The 22065-nt window shown below is 42.1% G+C and overlaps 1 protein-coding gene across 1 annotated transcript; it reads right to left on the bottom strand.

Annotated features, from left to right (window-relative positions):
• Positions 1-8801: 8801 nt before the first annotated feature.
• ift43 (intraflagellar transport 43 homolog (Chlamydomonas)) lies at positions 8802-21950 on the bottom strand. Its single transcript, XM_072365930.1, has 9 exons — positions 21853-21950; positions 20158-20259; positions 17701-17771; positions 15685-15720; positions 14921-14967; positions 10539-10611; positions 9721-9796; positions 9533-9595; positions 8802-9284 (listed from the first exon to the last, which is right to left on the bottom strand). Exons 1-9 carry the CDS (start codon positions 21907-21909, stop codon positions 9171-9173), a joined length of 639 nt encoding a protein of 212 aa, XP_072222031.1. The 5' UTR covers positions 21910-21950; the 3' UTR covers positions 8802-9170.
• Between the last annotated feature and the right edge of the window lie 115 nt (positions 21951-22065).

Here is a 22065-nt window from a genome sequence, read left to right as displayed (position 1 = left end):
GAAGAGCCCCTGTTGTACACTGACATGTACAGTGCCCATCATCGCCTCCCAGAGAACCTCTGAAACACAAGTTGCTCTGATACATGCCAAGAATGGACAGCATCCCATCGATAAAGTACATTTTTACAGACAGCAGCTAACACATCACTTGTGCCGGATATTTGTATTCTTTTAACAATGAAAGCAGGAGCTAAATAATCTGTTTAACCCTTATATTATCACAGCTGATTAATGTTAATTACTTATTAGTATGTCAGTACAGTTTATTGCTTCAGATATAATCTGCTGATGAGTCCAATCGGAGATCATTGAGGGGAATCCTGAGCCCGTTTTTGTATTGGCGTACCAGCCGAGCTAATGGGCACTTGGCACATAGACAGCTATCCATCCCAGTCTCAGCTTCACTAATCCAATTGCGGCAACCTGCTTGGCACGAGAGAGACTCATCTGTCTTTACTATTCATTAATAAGGCTCCTCGACGAGTCCATTCACATTCCTTGGGATGGGCTCAAAATCAAACCCAAACACTAAAACGGAGCTTGGGATCAGCAAGGAGGGGTCAAATTTACAGTATGATCACCTCTGAGATGTATAAACACTACTGTCTGAGGTAAAGCAAAACAAAAAAAAAACAATATGAACCATGATAAGCAACATAATTTTGCTGAATCCCATGTTTTGTTTTGTTTTGTTTTGTTTTTACATTTATGAGCTTGCCTCATCCTGTCCCAAGTATAAAGCCTTTTTTTTTTTAGATTGTTTCTTTTTTTATTTATTTCCTGCTGCAGAGCTTTATGTAGAGCATTGGGTTGATAATAATGTTTCTAATCTTGTTACATTGCACACAGAATTGTCTCCCATGTTAATGATGTACCAGCCTCCTCCCTGCTCCACTGAGATGCTTACTTTCAATTTGTGTACTGTCATCTCCCCGCCATGCAGCTGAAATTGATGCCCCCTCTTCCTTTTAATTAAATCAAAAAAACAGTCGGGAATCCATGCAGGTGGGGGAACCTGCACCGATGTACAGCCGTCACCAAGACCCAGCTGACTCCAGGACGAGTTGCTCTGCTCTCTGTTGTGTGTCCAGTAAAACTGATGTTGGATTTAAAATACAGCTAACTAAATAGTGCCATTTACAGTTAGTCCAACAAACCATTTTTCATTGTAAAGAACAAATTTATCTTTAACCCAGTGTTTTTGTCAAAAGAGCATTTTTATTATGGGTTCCACTAAAATCTAACAGTTTTATTGATTTTAGTCAGAAAGCCTATGGATATTTTTCCTTGAAAATAAATAAATAACAATCCCAGGAATCTCTCTCAGGTAGGTTTGCCCTCAGGTGCAGCAAAAGCCAAAGTCTAAGAAATGAGAGCGTAAAAATTCCCACACATTAGAAGGCGGATAATTGGATTTCCTGTGTCCTGTATGGTGGGCGGTGTGGTTCCTGCAGCTGTGACATTATCAAGGTAACATAACCTGAAGGCTGCGGTGTAGCAGCATAGGCCCCGCAAGGCCTGTCCTGCAGTTCCACATCACTACCTGCTTGGCTATTCATCCTGTGGACCCTGCAAATGAAATTATGGGAGGAAGAGCAAAGGACATTCTTTGGGAATTAATCCCATTTATGCCTAAACCCACTTCAGATTTTTATAGTGAGGCCCTCTTTAGACGCAAGGCGCATTTACAATTAGACAAGGCCTTGGGAGGACTGAAAATGCAGCATGTTTGTTTGTTTGGTTGGTGGGTAATTTGGGGATAAAGACATAGGTTATAAAAAAAAAATTAAAAAAAAAAAAAAAAAAAAAAGGAAAGACTGAAACATGACTTTAGCAGCTGAATACTCCATTAAATTTAATATTTCACCATGGTAAATACATGTGTAAATGTGTTAATTATTATGAAACATGTAAATATCCTCTGTAACTGATGTCCAATGAAAACCTGAAATAAAGACTTGATCTAAATGCACCTATGGCATCTAATTTACATATAAACGTGTTTTCTAATTATCAAAACATTTAAGATCACAAAAAAAAAAGAAACGTTTCTGTTTCCATTCCTACTCGTGAACAATCCACCCAGAGATTGCATTCTGTGTTGTCACGGAAAAACACAGGATTTTGAATTAGCCCTTTATGAATTTATATAACTATACATCTATCAGGAATAAGGTATTCCAGTTATTAAATATGATCAACTAAATCTAAAAACTGCAAAGATAACTTTATCTAAAATAAGACTGTTGAGAAGGACACCAGCCGGGATATAACAAGGAATTTTAAGAAATATAATAAGTTTTGGTAAATAAGCCACATTTTAGAGCTAACATTTTCGGCAGTGTTTGAAGCATAAGATGTAAAAAGAAAATGCTGTAAAATAAGTTGTCAGATATCTTTTAACACACGTTATATTTCTATCTTACCTCTGAAAATGATGCACGCATGACATTTTTGTTTCCGCTTGTGTTAAGGACGCAGCCAGAAGAAGCACCTGGCATCAATTAGCTGTCCGTGAGCTCCCGCGATGCAGTACAGATAAACACTGCCCCCTAGTGACGTCAGGAGAATACAACAGTTCAAACCCACCAACTCCAGCATGTTTGGCAGTAACAAGACAATTATTGACTTCAACTGTAATTCAAAAAAGACCAAATAAGAAGAATCAGATTCACTGAAAAAATGAATTACTTAATAACAAATAGGTTCAATGCACAAAATAACACAAACCATTTCTATGATGATTCATCGTTTTCACAATGCTTCATAGATATACAATTTTCCATACAGTATCATATAATTGTAGAGATGTTTACATGACAAATATTCTCTGCCTTATTGAAATGTATCACATTTATACAAACTGCCCTGTAGAATATTTTTGCTCAGAGCTGGCATTTCCTACGACATAAGTTAAGATGCATACGGCACATATGTCATATACTTAACAGTAAAAAGCCGTCCACACACACACACACACACACACACACACACGCACATCATCTAAGTAGAGCTGGGCTGATTACAGCTCCTTCACAGTCCTCATCAAGACCAGCGCAGACCACAGTCAGACATTAAAGGCCCAAATTGCACACACATACACACCATACATACCATAATCTGCCCTATCCACAGCACTTGCACTGTACACAAAAAACACACACACACAAACATGCCAGAAAGCATCCAGACAAACACACACATACACATAAACACGGTGACAGCCTCCTCAGGCAGCCTCCGAGCTCAGGCAGGTCCCTGCCATTATCCCGTCCTCTACCCTAAACACGCAGTTTTAATTTCAAAGCTCTGATTAGCTGATGATTGCATGACAGCCGCCGACCAGGTTCCCTTTTCGCCCGGCTCCCAGACTGCAACTCAATCATGCCCAATTAGTGGGTCCCCAAACACTCTCTCTTATTAGAGGACTCATAATCGACTCATTGTGTCCTGATTTGGCAAATAAATCACTCTGGAGGCTGCCGACTCCCCCACCTCCACCACCCCTCTTTCTCACTCTCCCCCCACTTCTCTCACTCTGTCTTTCACTGCCCACTTCCCTTCTTTTCCTCGTCCAGGGGTTCAGTGACAATGTTTTCAGGCGTGCTTTTCATTGGAGCTGACAGTTTGAGCAACGCCGGACTCCTTTTTTTTTTATTTCCCCTGAAGAATGAAGAATAATTTAGCAGCTAAGGCAAGGCAGGCAGCATGCGAGTGTCCTTGTCCTACAAGGTTAAGAATCCATTCCATCTGAGCAAGAAAGGAGTGAATTAAAATAAATGATGGCCAGATATTTATTGCGAGTTTGTAGATGAAGCCAAGTCACTCCGGTGGACCAGTGGGGCCTGGGCTGCCAGTGGCTCAGTGTAGCTGGTTGACCTCCCTACCTCTCCCTGCCGAACTGGGGAATAACACTCAATGTCACATTACTCCTATCCTGCATTTGAAATATTTATTTATTTTTCCATTTATAATTATATCTGTAAAAGCATGTGTTGGGGACATCTGGGCAAATAGGATTGCAGGACATATATGAAATTATCTGGTTGGGGGTACGCTAAAATATAATAATTTAATTGAACGAGGGGAATTCTTGAGAAAACTGAACTTGGGAGACATGGTGAAGGAGATTCTGATGAGATGGGACAGGAAACATGGAGACACAAATGTCCTTCAGTCTGGAGACACTAAACTCAAGGCCGCTCTGATGAACACCACATCTATCATGAGGATAAAGGCAATGAGGTGTTTACTGTCATGTTGCATTTTGATCTCTTTATGGAAATATCTGCTATTAGTGGAGTAAAATTATTCTTGGGGCACAGAACTGGAACGTTAAGAGGCTCGCTGTATTTAAAAGAAGGCGAGAAGAGCTCTCAGAATTGTTACATGCGTTTCCTCAGGACACAGATCCAACATGAAACCTTTACGGGCTCAGCTGGATCCAGGAGGCTTTAGAAGCACCGGGAGGTCTGTGATGTTGCATGCAAGCAAGCATTGGACTTGAGTCAGAATTCAAGGGTAGCTGCATAGCAGTATCCCACTATGATATGAGCACCGTTCCCAAAGCTCAAATAACCATGGATCTCATAAGTAACCTCAGCAGGCTGCTTTCCTTTACTCAAATCAGCCAAGCCTTTTCACCTAAACTGTCTCCCCTTCCTCTAATCTACCAAGGGATAAGTGTTTGGTGTGTGCGTGCTGAGTGGTCATTAGTCTCTGTTTACAGGGGAAAAAGCCCGGCCAGCTGGCAAGTGATGTGTGATGTGCAACGCTGTGGTCTACCACTGCGAGACCCCTGTGGCAGAGTCGTAGAGGCCCAGCAACCCCCTTCCCCAGGCGGGCCACAGAGACCGCAGCGAGCCCTCAGCAGATGGAGCCTCCAGCACCTCTCGTCTCTTTTCCACGAGCTAAGAGGAGGTGGAGCAAACACTGGAGGTGGGACTGGCCCTGGCTCCCTTCACAGATGCCAGGAGAAGGCTGAGACCCTGACGAGACCCTGCTGGGAGGGTGCTGGGCCAGAACAGGTGCAATCTCAGCCCCTCTATCCCCTCTGTCAGCACCTCAGTGGTGGAGCCTGTGCTCTCTTCCTGTCCTCGTTCCTTCTCATTCACACACTCAAGAGGTGTTGTGGGACTTCATCCAGCCCCTCCCACCACCCTGCAACAAATCCAGACACCAAAAAATTACATCCAGACACAGTTCAACAATAAGGGGACTCATAATTGTCGCTCCTCCTGCCTTTTGTCTTCCCTTTCAAAGGAACAAAATTACATAGTACTAAGTTCATGACAAAGTTGACCTGCAGAGGGCAAACTACAGAGTTGTGTTGACTCAGGCATTTTCCCTGTACTGGCCATGATAAGCTCCTCAGCTGACCTCACCACAGCCAGGTGACCAACACAACCAATCTCCCATCAGCCACAGCCAGCAGCTACAAGACAAAGAGGTTCAGCTGTGTGCCTGGCTTTAGCCGACATCCTGTTTGATGGAAAGAGTTTATGACTTGGGTTGGGAGAGGCAGGTGGGGTGGCAAGGCCCAACAGGCCACCTTGACCTGTCCCTGCTCAGAGGGCCTTGGTGAACCTTTTCTCCCAGCCCCCCACAGCGACCTGGCCACTCCAACCGCCACTGAGTTATTATTATAATTTCACGGGGAGGCATTGCAGGGCCTCCAGACCGAGAGGCATCCGTGTTTTACAGAATGTTTTGTGTTTTATTGCCTTTAAGTCACTCATAGGCCACCGAAGAGGGCCTACAATGATAAGAAAACCAGTCATGTGAAAAATGAAGGACCTTGCCTACAAGACGGAGAGGTGAAGAAGGGAAATAATAAAATACATGACAAATGTGGAGTCTGACTGTATTTCATGTTCAAAGCCCTCTTGCCCCCCAACACACAGCGGCACTGAAAACATCCATAGGAAAAGCTGGAGGTAATTAATGAGTCTCATTGTTACTAAAAGAACAGAAGCTTCTTTTTTTTTATTTGCCTTCTCACAGTTTCTATTCTCAGTCTCCCTCCCAGGTCCTTTGACAACATGATGGCCGTAAGATGCCCAGGGGCATTCCAAGCTGCCACCTTGCCAGCCATTTAATGTCCAAGCCCACCTGGGGTAAACAAAAAAAAGGACTTAGAATATCAAGTAAAGAAGAGAGGAGAAAAAAATGACTGAAATGACTTTTCAGCCCATCAAACTTAAAAAAATATCCCTTTTTTTCTCTTTTGTGGAGTTAATACCCTCTTCTCTCTCACAACCCCCTGAGGGCTTTTAAAGGTGCTGTTTAACTAATGAAAAATAAAACATCTGTTTAATCTAGCTATTTCAAAGGCAAATCCCCTTTTGATCAAAAAATGATATTGATCTGACTGCCTTAGTTGGGTGTTGAGGATTTCTCCTTTAAACTTGAAATATCATGGAGTCTTTGTTGCAAATCAATACTTTGGCTGCTTTTTGAGGTTCTTTTCAAAGAGTTCCATTTGAATATGGTGGCGTTTGCATGTATAATGTCCAGCATCTGAACTTAAATTGACCTTGCAAATATTTATATTGTAACCTAATGAGTAAAACGGGATGTCATCTGGACTTAAAAGGGGATGTGTCTATGAGTTTTTGCCTTTTCAAACAGCTAATTATCCTCTCATGGCTGGTTCACGGCAACCGACTGATGCAGTGCTGGCCAGGTCTCTGACAGGGAACCTGTCACAGGCACGTGGCCCCCGGTGAAATGAACTGGGCCTAATATTCCTTGAGCTTTAGCGTGTCTGTCCTCACCCCTCACTCTGTGTCTGAGGGGCCCGGGCATCAGGCCCCAGCTATCTCTACATCTCCCCATTTTCTTTAATTACACCTCGGCATATTGCTTTTGGAACATATGAAGGGGAGATATTGAGAACAGATAAGATGTATAAACTTCTGTCAACACCACAGCATATTAGGTAGAGCTGGAAGCATATTTTCTCTAGTCTATGCTTCCAATTAGTCCCCAATATCAAAATACATTAAGACAAGCCTGTCGACAGAGAGCAGGAAAAAGCATTTCTTAAATGGGGCCTTCATTTGATTTTTTTTTCCTCTTAAAATTGCATTACTTCCCCGACATTGTTTTCTTTGCCATAAAATGCAATGTCATGTCGACCAAAAGATCCAATAAAAACACAGATAAACGGCTCCTTTAGGGCCGTGCTCAGCTGGTCTATACTGAGAACAATGTTTTATACTGAGATTCCACAAATTACTACTTCATTAACAACCATTGGCATGAGAACACTTCTTTACCTCCATGAACTGTTTTTGCAGCAGTAACAGTTCACTTATTTTAATAGACAAAAGACACAGAAAAACAAATTACGCCATAAACAAATGTGAGGTCTGTATAATTGCTGATTCAGAGTCAACACAGCCTCAGATTTAGCTCATCTCCCAGTGACACTCGAAGCTACTGCCACAACCACAAAGTCCTCTCAGAACACAATCGTCTTCCTCATTAGAAATTATGTTGATGTTATAGCTGTTTTGATGTGACTGAATTTACTACACCCAGTGAGAGGTCATGTGCTGCCTCGCTGCAGCGTCAGGAAGTACTGTAGACACTGAGAGACATGGTGAGAATAAAGGAGGAGAGAAGAGCAGCATGATGAGGCGGTGAGAGGTCACTTTGAGAATCTGGATGCAAGCACATGGCAAACAGTGTCTCTGGATCTCTTTCGCTAATCCCCTCTCTGATCCACCGACACATGGGCCAATCATTTGAGGCCGACCGCAACCCATGATCACTGGGCCCTAATCTGAGTCCTCGGCCCTTCCACAGTCCACCTCAGACAGCACCGGCTGGCTGCCAGCGGAGGAGTGGCAGGCTTAGCTTTCTCTAGAGAGACAGCTAGAGGTTGTCTCTACATGGATGGGCACTTCGCAGCTCAGCGGGGGCAGGAGGAAGGGGCAACATAGCAGCTGCTCAGGGCATATGGGCAGAATTCATTAAGTCTGGCTAAACAAGCCAATAGAGGAGGCGGAAAAAAGTGGGGGAAAAAAAGCGTGCATTTGTATATCTGATAGGGGGTTCACTCACTGAATTTAAGTGCCGAGCGCAAATATTGTGCCACAAATATTCTGAGCACAAATTTCCCGCATGATAGCTTCATCTTGAGGTATTATACTTGATGAAGTTGATTCAGGGCCGACCAAATGAAAAAATCTGGATCTATTTGTGATGGGCAGTGATTGAGCTGTTAGATGCGTACATTGTGTGCCCTTGAGGACTTTGCGGTGCATCTCCAAATGTCATGAGACTGATGTCTGCCTTGAAAATAAACCTAATCACTATCTGTAAATGTTACAGCTGTTTCCCTAATAGAGCTGGCCTGACTTTGGAGGCCTGCATTTATATTCACACACATGAACCAAAGACAAAACTGAATGCTGATACATGTGCACCACATGTTGAAACCTTGACATGCAATGTAATTCTTATGTTACACGATAAATGACTGATGTATATTAGAGCAAATGTCATCTGAAAGAAAAAAAAAACTGATTTCCTTTTCATGTCCTGCTCACTCTTCATCCTGTGCTTTCACATTCTTGTGAATAATTTGCTCAACACTTTAACGACCACACACCTTATAGTAGCAGCTGTCTTGTTCACAACTTACATCCGTTCCTCTTAATTCAGTAAAAAGGTATAATGTATGCTAATCCCCCAGGTGTCAACGGGAACTCTGCTCAATGCATTTGAGATAATAGTGAAGAAGGGGTTGCTCCTATCGAAGAGCTGCAAGATAAAGTCAATGGCACAGTCAATAACAATAAGGTTGTAGGCTTTAATGAGGAATGTTAATTTGAACACAATCAACTGGATTTCAGCTTAGCTGATTATCAACCTTGGACTTGTATGTGAGTGTTGATAATGCTGCCAGTACAGAGAGGACATTTTTATCTGAAACTGCATTTTTCAGAGGGGCTTTCTCTGGTAAATACCTTTTTGGCTGTATAAGTTCAAACTAACCAAGCAAAACACACAAGATATTCCACCTAAATAAACAAAGATGGGGTTAGACAACCCGGCACTGTTTTCTACACAGACCACTTTGTTTGAAAGTTAAAGAAATGCTGTATATACATTTATAAAAATACATTTTTAAAAACAAACTGTAATCAAAGTTCAAATAACTAAAGACACTGTCCCTTCTGCCCCAGCTCCTCATTCTCTCCTTGATCCCATTCCATCAGCAGCTCTGAGGACACCTCTGTAAACAGATGATCCCAGTCCCAGCCCACATCATCCTGCAGAACAAAAAGAGGGACAGAAGAAATACAGAAGCAGATGGAGAAATGCCGGGAAAGAGAGCAAGAGGAGCAGAAGGAGCAAAGAGAGGAAAATGGGGAAAGGAGAGCAGAGGGTGTTAATGTACACATCATAAATCTTGATTACCTGGGAGACAAGACTAGCAACCTCCCCGAGGTGCTCTAGGAACAGCTGGACATGCCTTCATTGGGAGCTCACAAGCAACATTTACTAAAAACTCACTCACCTCTTTCACCTCCTGCTCTGGTGCTAAAACCTTGGTGAGCAGCTTCAAGTCAATCTCTCCGTCCTGAGAAAAAATTCAGAGAAATTCACTTGGCTAGTAAAAACTGAGTTGATGTTTGTCGCAAAACTAAATGGACCACCTTAAAGAGAAGATATATAGCTGTATGAACATAAATGCCCTTGACTTACTAAGGTTTGAAATGCAGAATAATGCTTCAGATCATTGTCCAGATCTCTGTAGGTCATTACCCGGTTCACCTGGATGCTAAGAGAGGGACAAGGTGACAAAACAGCTGAGGAAAGCAGCCCTCTGATAAACTATGACTGGCATAAAAATTGTACTTCCCTTAAAAGAACACGAGAGAGGAATCATGCCTCTACATTACATGTGAAGCATATCTGAGAAGAAGCTTTGGATAAGTTTGAAGTTTGCGCACGATCAAGCTCCAAGACTTCAAGCAAAGACCATGGAGAACATGAGATGGTTGCCAAGTGTTAAACGCTTCAAATTGAAACCCAGCTGCTTATCTGTGGGTTGGAAATAAGTGGGGGGGCTCTCAAAGTGGCCGGGGCCTAGCAGTGCATGCCAGTCCTACTTACTGCACATTACACGCTACATTGCCCCTGCAATGAGTTCAATGTGGATATTATCTCGCACAGAGAGCAAGCTCCAGCCTAATAACCTCCACCACTGTCATAGCCCTGCTACATAGACGACACATGTCGGCGTGTCTCTCACTGCCCTGTAAATCAAAGAGTCCGGTTAATAAGGACCCGGGTAACAGAGTTGCATAAATCACATCAAACTGTTATTTCTCCATTTCAGACACATAAAGCAAGGGACCCCGCAACGGCATGAGCGAAGGACGGGTAACTTCACAGTCACCAGAGCAGAGCACTGATCCTGGTCAATGGTTAACTGCTCCTCACCTGTTTTGGGTGACATGGTTCATGTGTGTATCAAACCAGGGTTATAATAACTCTCGTAACTTTAAAGAGCTCTCTACCTTGGTGGAATGGCAACTTGCATTGTGAGATCTTCTTCCTGCACTTCTTCCAGGTCAGGGATTACTGGAATATCTAAAAAAAAAAAAAAAAAAAAACAGAGAACATCTGATAACATTTGAAGAGGTGTAAAGTATTAAAAAAAAAAGACAAGTCTGTCATCTGCCTACTAATACAAGAATCCTGATTAAACTACAGTAACTCCCCCCTGTGTGGCTGCTGGGTGTGTGTGTGTTTGTCAGACTATGTGTGATCGTATCTGCGTGGCACTTCCTTACTTCCCTCTTGCTGCCTACAGCCTCTTAAGAACTGCCCTGTCACAATAGCCATGCGGCCATGAATATTCAGGAGGCAAGGCAGCAGCTCATCCTGCTGTGAGGGGGGCGCTGGCCAGGGGCTCCCCAGAAAGCACCCCCTGCTACCTTAGCATTTGGGCCCTGTCAGCGCCACCCACCCCCAGGACCTGCGGTGGCCGGTAGGCCGACCTCCATGTCCACTCTGCCACTCCAACTGGGGCGGCATCCAGCCATGTGCAAGAGTATTTGCTTGCGGGCCCATCTGTGTGGGGTCGGAAGTCACAGTGCGGCCTGGCAGGGGCTGCGGTACCAGGAGCCGCCAGCCCGCTGCTAAAACAGTGGGAACCCACTTTAATTGGCAAAACGCAACAGGATAAAGGATGGCTCCACTCCCACAAAGGACAGGGCAAACTTTCACAGCATTTTTCAGATTGACATGTGAAGGCACTGAAATAAGAGACGGATAATAGGGCATGCAGCTGGACTGGTTGAAAGTTAGCTAAGTAGTTATTAATAAATAGGCAGACTGACATATGTAACAAGACCTTTTATGGATTTAACAACATCCTGATTAGAATTTTCAAAAAGTATTACAGAGATGAATAAGATTGAACAACATGCACATTTTGTACAGCAAAGACCGTTAAATAAATGGCTAGTTTAGGGTGGGAGGGTCTCTCCAGAAGAAAACTTTCTGGTGAGGATGCAGACTACAAATCCTTATTAGCTCTACAACTGAGTGTTAACGGAAAGAGAAACAGAAGACGGGATGCAAGAGAGAGAAGAATTGACAAAGAGAAAAAGAGAGCGCTGGACTGCATGAAGAGGTTTGTCAGTAATCTCTAACTGCAGTACTGCACCCTGAGGGGAAAGTCAATAGAGGAGCTAAATGGAGGTGAGGAGATGGAAGTCTGAATCTGATGTGAGGAAATATCTTGGCATCTATGTCACCATTCCATCAAAATAACCCCCGAAAAATAAACTCAGTTTGAAAAAATATCGATCTTTGGTGGAACGCAGAGGAAATATTTTGATTCCAGACATATAACTCAGATGGATGAAGAATTCTGACAACAACTAGGTCAAAACATAACCCAGCAAGTTTTTCTGAAAATCAAAGCCCCGCCTTCTGCTTAGAACTTATTTCTTTCTCTTTTTTAATTAAACCAAATTAAAAATGCCACACTCGTTTAGCCGCTGACAAGATTCATCTGTGTTTCTGATATCCAAATAAATGCGGGCGCAGGTATTTCATATTCATGAGGCCCCGGTGACACTTTGTCCTCTCATTTACAAAGCACAGCGTTCAGCAGATTTTGTCCCCCCTGGACTCCCAATCAAATTTAATGGTCTTAGTGCAATGACATCAAAAAGCTTTGCCGTCCAACTCTGCAAACAGCTTCCTGGATTGTCTACCTGTGCACACACTCCCTTTTTCATTTCAACCGTTAATGTACTATTAACACACTGCATGAGAGTTCAATGTGAAGCACGGAGGCATATGCTGTCTATATGCAAAGTCTATTATTAAGTGAAAAAGGGAACAAGATTTTCAAATGGGATTCAAATTCAACCTATTACAGGAGGTCAAGCAGGCCATAAAAGCAGCTGCAAACAAGCTAGTGTTTTCTGCCAACTCAAAGGGCAACTCCATCAGGAGGAGCTGTCTCTCCTCAGCGAGGCACACATTACCCACGCTGACTTCCTGCGCTCAGCTGGACATGTATCAAGGTGGCTTTTGTCTGGCAGCGAGCAGGCCTGGCGTATCCTTATTACACAGCCACGTCCGGCTGCCTCGCTGAAGCATGTAAATATCAAAAGGGGATAATTTGCTGTGAATGTAGACATACTCCCGGCGGGCACATGCCAGTCAGCGACTTTGGAGAGCAGGACGTCTCTCCACATCACTTGGTCTCCTGTAATCTACGCAGGGGTCCGGTCAAATGATTACCTAGGCACAGATCCCTTTGAAAGGCTCATAGGACAATATTCACCACATCACAGTGTAAGAGTGAGGTATGAAAAAGATTAGTGCGTTTCTGATATTTTAAGTGGCCAGCAGGAAGCTGTGGGAGCCTTCAGCAGGGAGCTGGGAGCAGGGGACTGTGCAAGCCTTCTCCCTGTGCTTGTAGCCAGTGGACATAAGGGATAAGGGGTAGGGAACATAATCAAGATTGCAGAGGCTATCTCACTAACCCTCAGCACTGTAATTTCCAATGCCCCTGCCTCCAGCTCTGTATTAAGAGGTCTCCCTTCACAGAGTAATAGTCTTTCCGGCGGCATTAACTGCAAGAGAGCCAAACCTCTGTACTCTTTATTCTACTGGCCATTTTAGCCATTGTGTTGGCAATATGTGTGTGAGAGTGGGTTTAGAAAATAATACAGAAACACAGTTTAAAAAAAAAAAACATCTAGTGGACCTGAAACCCTGCAGCTTATATTCAACCAGTTAATTCATATATTTTCTGACTGTAACATCCCCTCTTTCATTGGACTCCAGCAAATAAAATACCAGGTTAGATTACAACATAGCAGCAAAAAAAATTGTCAGGCCAGGGAGTTTACAGTCTTTCCATACACTGATAAACCTGGAAACAAATGACGTAGTTCACCCTTCAAATGTGATGTTTTGGGATAAATATGAGTTTAATTTGTTTGCAGCTTTGCTTTGAGTTGTATAAACAACGGATTTTCTTCATTTTACGGTTTTCATTTTGTATTTACAGCGTAATCTTCTATTTACAGAAATGATGATAGAGAATATCAATAGCTGAAATATGCGGGTTAAAAAAAAAAAAAAAAGAGTTAATTTGTTCAATATTTACATCTAAACACTGACGTCTAAACATTCTTCTGCTCAGGAACTGAGCGCTTCATGCATACTGCTCTATACTGTGGCTATCTGACCCTGTGACTTGAACTACAAAATAGAACAATGAAAATTGGACACCTTACTGAAATTTCACACCTTAGTCCGAACATTATTTGTGGTGTGCATGGTTGAGCCCAAAGGTCACTCAGTCAAAGCAGCAGCCTTACCCCTATATCTGTATTCAATATCACCTGCCTGACACTCTGTGTGTCCATGTGTGTGTGCATGTATGTGTGTTTGTAACAAACTGTGTCAGTGTGGATGGCCTCTATCCAGCCACAAAGCCCTCTGTCAGACCCAGATTCAATGTTACAGTGATAATCTGAATTATTGGCTTCCTGAATTTTAAAGCACAAAGTTTTTGATTATCTTCAAATATGAATGCAAATTAACCAGATGTGCGTGATCTAAACGCTAAAAACAACAACAACAAAATAAGGCTTTCAGACTGTGAAATAAAACCTTCAAACAAAAGAATTACCTGCAGAATCTTTAGAAACAATGATGACTTTTATATGTTTCCAGCCATCTGGAAGCTTCTTTGAAAGTATCTGTTGGACATTTTTTGTGACACTGATGTGTTCAAGCTCTTTAAAGTTTGCTTTAAAGTGCTTTTACTTTTCCTTCAGTGGGATTCAGGTTAAGACTAATTTCTGGCACAGTCAAACTCCATCCTCTCCTTAATAACCATTTTAATTATTTTGTTGTGTTAGATGTATGATTGAGTTCCTTTGGGAGACTTTCAACTCAAACCCATCATTCTGATACTGTATTTCAACATATTTGGCTCTTAAGTGCTTTGTTAAGTTTGTGATTCCACCATTCCTTCAATAAAAATGAAGGCTTACAGTACCAGATGCATTAAAGCTGCCTCACAGCCTAACAAGACCTCCACCAGGTTTCCGTCCTTCTTTCATTCATGTGTGAAACATCTTGATAACCCTCTGTATGAAATGAACATATTTACTCACCATGTTCATCAAAGGGCCGTGCTTATACGTGCCCACATGCTCAGTGGTCAAAAGCAGTCTCCCGACACCTGAATCCAAGCAGGGACCAGGGAGAAATATGGTTCGAGCATCACTGAAAAGCGATGGTCTGATTGCCTGCTTATCTGCTCTACTTTCAGAGGATAAATGTGCAGGAGAGGCACTGGAGGGCTCCGCTTTGCCGGTGAGGAGAAACAAAGACTAGGAGACAGCAAGGGTGCTCTCACCTCCTTCATCATCGGATCCCTGGGGAGTTTGCGGTCGCAGGCGACGGCTGTAGAAGCAGGAAGTGTGAGAGTATGAATTATTTAATGCTTTCAAAACTAGGCCTGGTGTTGAGGTGATCATTGGGAGTGAGTGAGTTGCCTGCTAGACTTTACTTTGATGATGTGCCTGCTTTTGTTCCCTCTCATGTTAGATAGTTTACATCATTTTTCTACAGTCCGGGTCTGACTCCACTACAGCTTTCTGAAGCCTCTGCTATGGGAAGTTGCTGAGCTGTCAGTCTGGCCAGCATGTCAGCCTTAGACAAGATCACCTCTACAAACTCTTCAAAAACAAACCCAGCTGGAGCCACAGTTTGAATAAATATTATGAGGACAATTAAGACAGAAGCACAGCATAAGGGATTTTTCTGCTCTCTGTCTCGCTGCAGCCATTCAGGCACCAAGCTCCAGCTGTGATGATGAGTAAAACATGCACGACTCTACCTGCCTCTCCTCATGTCTATTCTAGGCACAGAATGATGCGAGGGAGGGTGAGAAACTCAAATTACAGGAAAACAACAATAAAAGTTTTTTGTAATCACATTAAGTGATTGTTCACAGAAGACGAGGATCAGCTGATACCGTCTGAAAGTGCAGCACCAGCAGGCTGAGAAAACACTTTTTTTTGTTGTTACCTAAACATTAAAGAATACCACAGCCATCGAATTCTGTTAACAACTTCAACAATATCATGTAAAATGGAAGCGATGTCTGAGGCAACTTACTCTTCCAGGTCCTCGGCTGCTGGTCTTCTTGCGGTTCTGTAAATCAGCAGAAAGAACAACTTTTACACTAATTAAACATCTTATAAGAACAATAATATAACAATAATCAGCAAACTCCCACACAGAAACATCTTTTTCATACATCTACTGAGAGGAATTCCACTAAATCTGTCTTTTTTGTCTCATCCTCGTGTCCTGCTGAATTATTCAGCCGTTTTCAGACTTCTTTGTGTATACTCAGTTCAGCTTATGAGAACATGCCAGACCCAAAAACCCAGTTTGGCCCTTCTCTGAAGTCTGTTGAGACAGATGGCAAACGCCATCATTTAATAAAACTATATACTCACGTTTCTGTAGTTTTGAGAAATAGAAATGTGTTTTTATAGAGCAAAATTAAATCTTCTTTGATTACACAAAATACTTCTGCCAGGTCTCCTTGTTGAGTAGTGCCCCCTACTGGTCTTTTTCCACAACGTTATTCTGATTCTTTGACTCTACCTGAACTTAAAAGCACAGACGGCAAGCAATAACTAAAACACAAAGATATGGATTGCTTTCTACAAGTGTTGAAAATTAATCAGATCTTATATGACACAGAGGCACCTGCATTATAACTGGAATTCATACTTTTTCACCATAAAAAGGGTCTTCTGTTTGACTCCAGGAGGATTTTGAGGGATTTTTATCCTTATTTTATAACCTTTAAAGTGAATCTGTCCTCTTTGACCTGTATGACACTATTGCAACTTTTAAATTCAGGTAAATTATTCAAAAAGAAAACAATTAAATGTGAGCCATCTAGTTCTCAGATGATAATATTTATCTCTGCTTTGTCCATATTTTGCAGGTAGTTTGATGCCAGAGCCACATCCATGAATGGGCTCGTCCAACCAGGCAAAGATGAGCTGAAGGAGCCTACCTGCCTGCCCTTGGACTGTGTCCTGTCTGGGGGGGGTGGGGGTGGCGACACTTAAGACACATTACAGGCCCCTTGATTAAGACTCATGTAAGGCAAAGCGATAGACATGGTAAAACTGTCTGGAAAAAGTTGTTAGGGATAAAATATATTGTGACAACCTGGTTTCAAAGGTTCATCAATAAACTGACAGATCATTTAGTGTCAATTAGAAGTGATAGATCGACAAATCCTGGGATTTCTGCGCTGGGATTAGTGGGAGGAGGGCGGTGGTGATTGAGCATGAGGGGTGACATTGAAAGGAAAAGTCCTTGCCGGTTCCAGGGGGGACCATTACTTACTTTGTTTCAGAGAGGATCAATGCACGTGCAAACCCCTTTTACACCTCCTGTATTTCAATCACTCTGAGACTGGGAATCAAGCAGGGTTACACAAAAGTAGAGATGCAACACGCTGACCTTCTGTGTGAAAGGAAAGATCTATTGAGTTTGCCGTTTTCCCTGCCTGCACTAACGGTGCAGTAAACTACGTAAATAAGCACAGCTGACTCCGCCTGCTCACTTAAATGGATCCTCTGTGCTCTCATCTCTTGTGAATGGGGAACAGTGGCAGGAGGAAGAACAAACTGCTCAGTGGTATATTAAAATGTCTCATGTTCAGTCAGTCATGTACAGTATTAAGTGTTACATTTGTTAGTTGCAGATCAAAGCTTCTGGCAAACACCTTCCATCTGTTTCAAATATTTCATGAATTCTCCATGTTGTGCTCCCTGTGTAAAGAGCAGACTGCGGCGGTATGGGGTGATTAAGGGGCTTGAACCCCTGTGATAAAGTGGCTAGCTGACTAACAGTGCCCTCCTGTGGCTGATGCATTAACCATGTCAATTACCGCCATGCTCACAGATGAAGACGAATGGAGAGTTGCCTGCTCAGACAGGCTCCCTCTAACCTTGTTGATTCACAGCCTGAGTGCCAAATATGCACTGATAAATAAGCTCATTCAACAGCATGAGAGTTCATTAATAACACATAACACAAGCTCGCAGTCCCAGCTTTCATTGTTGCCACAGGAGATGGGGGGGGTAAGGTGACGATACGTACTTGGCAGAACCAGACCCAGAGCTTTCCTCTGCCCAGCCACCCTGCCGCCGGGCCGGTTTAGGAGGGGGGCCCTGGGGGAAGAAAGCACTTTAATAAAAAACATGTCTTCTCACTAACATAGATGAGAGATAAATCCTATTTGGAAAGCATTTTGACCACTACTAAGCTTTGATCTTAGATAATAAAGCACAAAAATAGCATGGCCAAACTTTAAACATCATCATAGTTATTGGGCTTTGTGTCAAATCAATGCATGTTTAAAACAGAGTTGAACTGACCATATTTTGTGCTTTACATGAGTAGAAAAGTATCCAAAAGAAACAAAAAAATAAATAAATGTATCAGTAGAGGGCCCTCTTATCTACTGATGGGAAAGGAAATCCCAACAGAAGGCAAGGAAATAAGCTTAAAAGTATGGCGACCATTTAAACTAAGGTTATCTTCCCAATTTGTTCTCTGATACAAGTTTTAAGCTAGAAAAAAAGCAAACAACACGCCCAGTTTGTGCAGCGAGGAGTCATCAACATGCATTTACAGGTTAAAGTACTGCCTGTTTGTGACAGTAGAACATATGGAGCAGTGTGTGGGAACTAAGTCTGAACTAAAATAGATTAAAAAGGGGGGGGGGTAAAAAAATAAACCCCACTCCCTCAATTTCTTTGATTCTCAAAATAGCAAACCAAGTGTGTATCTTGATCCAACACTTGCATGAATGAATTCCTCAGAACGCATAAGGAGGTTCACCAGACAAAAGAATGAGAAAAAAAAGGCACAACACTTCTCATTACTAAATTGGGTCTGCAGAGGACAAAGTGTTCGTGACAAATTTCTTTCGTTTATGATGAAAGAGGAAATAATCTTTCATGGCTGGTTCCTTTATCGAAGCCATTTATAAATTTGAATATCACCATTAAGCAGGACAGAGGGAGGAGGGAGCCCACTCTGCTCTATTGTATATTACCATTAATCGAGAGAGCTGAGGCTGAACGAGCTCCCTCAACTTTGTGTAATTAGTAACCGTCTCTTTATTAAGAACAGAAATGATTACAAAGACAACCAAGGCTTTCTTAGCAAGATTACAGAATTAATTTAAGAGATATGAAGTCTGTCTGTTTTTTGTTATTTGGTGTTCCGGACAATGAATCATTTTCATGAGAGACTAGATAACAATGTCAAGTGTCCTTGCAATGAAATAAATTCATCCTCTGGCATTTATTTTACTTAACAAAAATGGAGAGGACCATAAGCGTCCTGAGAAACACAACAAAATCTGCCGGCGATTTTTTATGACCAAATATGAACCTCACAGATGTAGTAAAATAGTTGGGGCTGTTAAGGCAATTAGCTTAGCCTTTGTGGTTTCTAATTTAAGACTCTCTGATAGTCTCTAGGGCAAGAAACTTGTGGTGGCCAATCCTTATGAGCCCATAAAAGCAACTAAGTCTAAGGATGTCAAGAATGTGACCAATCAGTTGGGTACATAAGGCAGGAGAGGACAGGGTTGATAAACAAAGACTGCAAAGAAAAGAAAAAAAAAAAACACCCAATCGCACGACACACAAAAATGTATTGCATGTTCACAGCAGGTCAGAGAGGGCGCGAGAATACTGGTTCATACATTAGGGAAGTTGGCCTAATTTGGGAAGACCCTAAAGCAAGAGCATTGCTGGAATATTTTACTTTGGGAATGTTGGCCGGCGTACAGTTTGGCAGAGCAGGAGATGTGACCGATTCCATAAATGCCAACAATAGGAAAGGGATGTTATTTGTTGCATTTCCACTGTTGCGTTTTATTTGACTTCTCTCATACATTTTGTCTGATATCTTAAAGGCTAAATTTACCATCGCTACGCTGACTATTTATCCATGTATGCTACTGATGGTAGAGTCATAGGGACTGAATGAGATGATTTAACACTACAAACTTGAACAGAGTTGTAGAGTTTGTAAAGTAATCCTTAAAATACTTAAAGCAAACACATGAGATCCAACACTCACAGACACACAGAGAGAGAGAGAGAGAGAGAGAGAGAGAGAGAGAGGGCATCAATGAAAAAAGCAGCTGTTTTGTACATTAAAGAATGTTGACAAAATGCCTTTATGTAGAAAAAATGGCAACCCATCAACCTGCATAAATAAGCATGCTATTAAATCTCTTCATTCCAAGTTCATCAACTGTGTGTACTGTGATATAAGAGGTGGTGAATCACTTGGACTGAAACTAACCAGCTAAAGTGAAGCAAACTAGTTTGATGACTCAAGATATCTACGGCAACAGTACAATGCTAAAACTGCATTTGAAGCATGAGGAGCAGAAGCCATGCATAGTGACGCTACCCACCTCATCCTCATTCTGTAATTCATGTATGAGACAAACCAGAATGCATTTTTATGACACTTATTATAAAGTAGAGTTATAACAAGAAGTTGATTGTCTGTCAGCGTGAGATTACACACCTCTCCCATTGAAGCGGAGGCGGAAGACTTCCTTGCGGGGCGAGACTCTTCGAATGATGATTGGTCTGCTGTAAGGCGAGCTCTTCGTCCAGACTTGGCAATCTGAGAAAAGTGGGTGATTTTGGGGGAATCCATTTAGAAATCATTTTAATGGTTTAGTTTCAAATATTTCTCACACATAAAACACAGCGGGTCCACTCGCATGAAGCATTCACAAACACATTTGAAAACACGTTTGAAGAAAGTTGAAACGGGAGTAACAAGACAGGAAAAGTAGTTTGATGCGAAAAGAAACAAGTGGAACGTGTGACAATTAATCAATTCATGAGTGACATAAAGATATGGATGTTTAAGTGGTTAGGAGTTAACCCATTCAGAACTATTTACATGTCACTTTGAGAAAGGGAGCAGTTTAAAGAATATTGTCTCTCTGGAACTATTCGGAAGAATTTGTGGATTTCATCTGGAAGACAACATCGTTAAAGATTCAGTATCAAGATAAATGTCTGTCCACAAAGAACGAGACAGAGAACCATTTCATTTATCAGATCCAGAGACATGAGCGACTTCTCTGACCACAAACTAACTTAAGATGGGCTTAAGTCAATGTGGAAAACCAGTTTGGAAGGACAATCAATAGTTCAAAAGCCAGTATCTGTGATGGCACAGGAGCATGTTAGTATGAATAGCATATTTTTCACCCAAACATTTAGTACATTATGAAACAAACAATACAACAAGGGAGGTCCCGAACAGTTCAACAGATGAAAGCCTATATTAAGCAAGAAAACTACAACAACCAGTTTCCTCGGATCCCGAACACTTAAACAATGCCATTAAAAGAGAAAGGCCCTAAAGACAGGGACAGTGTGTTACTGCAATCAAGGTCAAAACAAGCATGTATTTCAAATACAACAAGGTTTCCCAGTGCCAACGTTTGATTTGCTGTTTCGAATAGTTCCAAAAAAAAACTGCTTGCTGTTTTTTTGCAAACTAAACATGAGGTTTTAATTATTTTTAGAAAAATGCATACTATGTTTTTACTTTACAACAGCATCCCAAAAGTAGCATTACTTTCAGACCTGGGATGTTGTGCTAAGCGGATTAGAGCTGCTCCAGCACAAGTTCAACACAGCCAGGCTGTAAACATAATTTATATATATCACCAGCTCAGTGAATGTAAGTTATCACGGCAAAGTGATGCACTCAGTTTGGCTCAATGGGTTTGCGTTAGCATTGTTGTTGATTCAACACCAAGTTCCGCTTTAAAGGATTTACTTTGGTTCTGGCTAAACATCTATGGTCGCTCAACTTTTTTCTAAATTAAATGTTGATGAGATACATTTGAACCAACTGTGTAAAAATTAGGCGTGCACCACCAACAAGCTGTGCATGAAGGGGAATGGAGCTAGCGTAGCTAACCGTTCAGCTAATGTTCATTGGACTCTCAAGACACCACAGTTAGCAGTCGTTGCCAAAATGTGACAAACGGTAATGTGTTTTTGCCGGTGGCTGGTCGGTAAATCACTGAATGGCTAAATCTGCGATTTAGGCTAACTTACTATCTCGATGGCTAACACTAGCCTCGCTGGCTCGCTACAATGGGGCCTCAACTCATCCTACAGCAATGGAAACTAATATTGTTTCTACTCCTGTTTCCTTACTGTATCATGCACAATTCAACAAGTCACTTACGTTTCTTGCCACTCCACTGTCTTCGAGCTGAAAGTTATCGTCCATCTCGCTCCTCATTGCTACAGCTCGGCCAGCTTCTTCCGGAATCACAAGCGTTACATAGCAACCCTCTCTATGGTTACGCCAATCAGCAGGGGAGAATCTATCTCACTCAGAACAACTGAAATCAGACAGTTCTCCACTTTGTCCGCTAGATGTCAGTGTCTCGCATGT

This window comes from Leuresthes tenuis, unplaced genomic scaffold (genome assembly GCF_036924035.1).
Source record: "Leuresthes tenuis unplaced genomic scaffold, fLeuTen1.0.hap1 SCAF_15, whole genome shotgun sequence".
Classification (NCBI taxonomy): domain Eukaryota; kingdom Metazoa; phylum Chordata; class Actinopteri; order Atheriniformes; family Atherinopsidae; genus Leuresthes; species Leuresthes tenuis.
The sequence above is the reverse complement of the archived record's forward strand: the minus strand, read 5'-3'. Positions and strand labels throughout refer to the sequence as shown.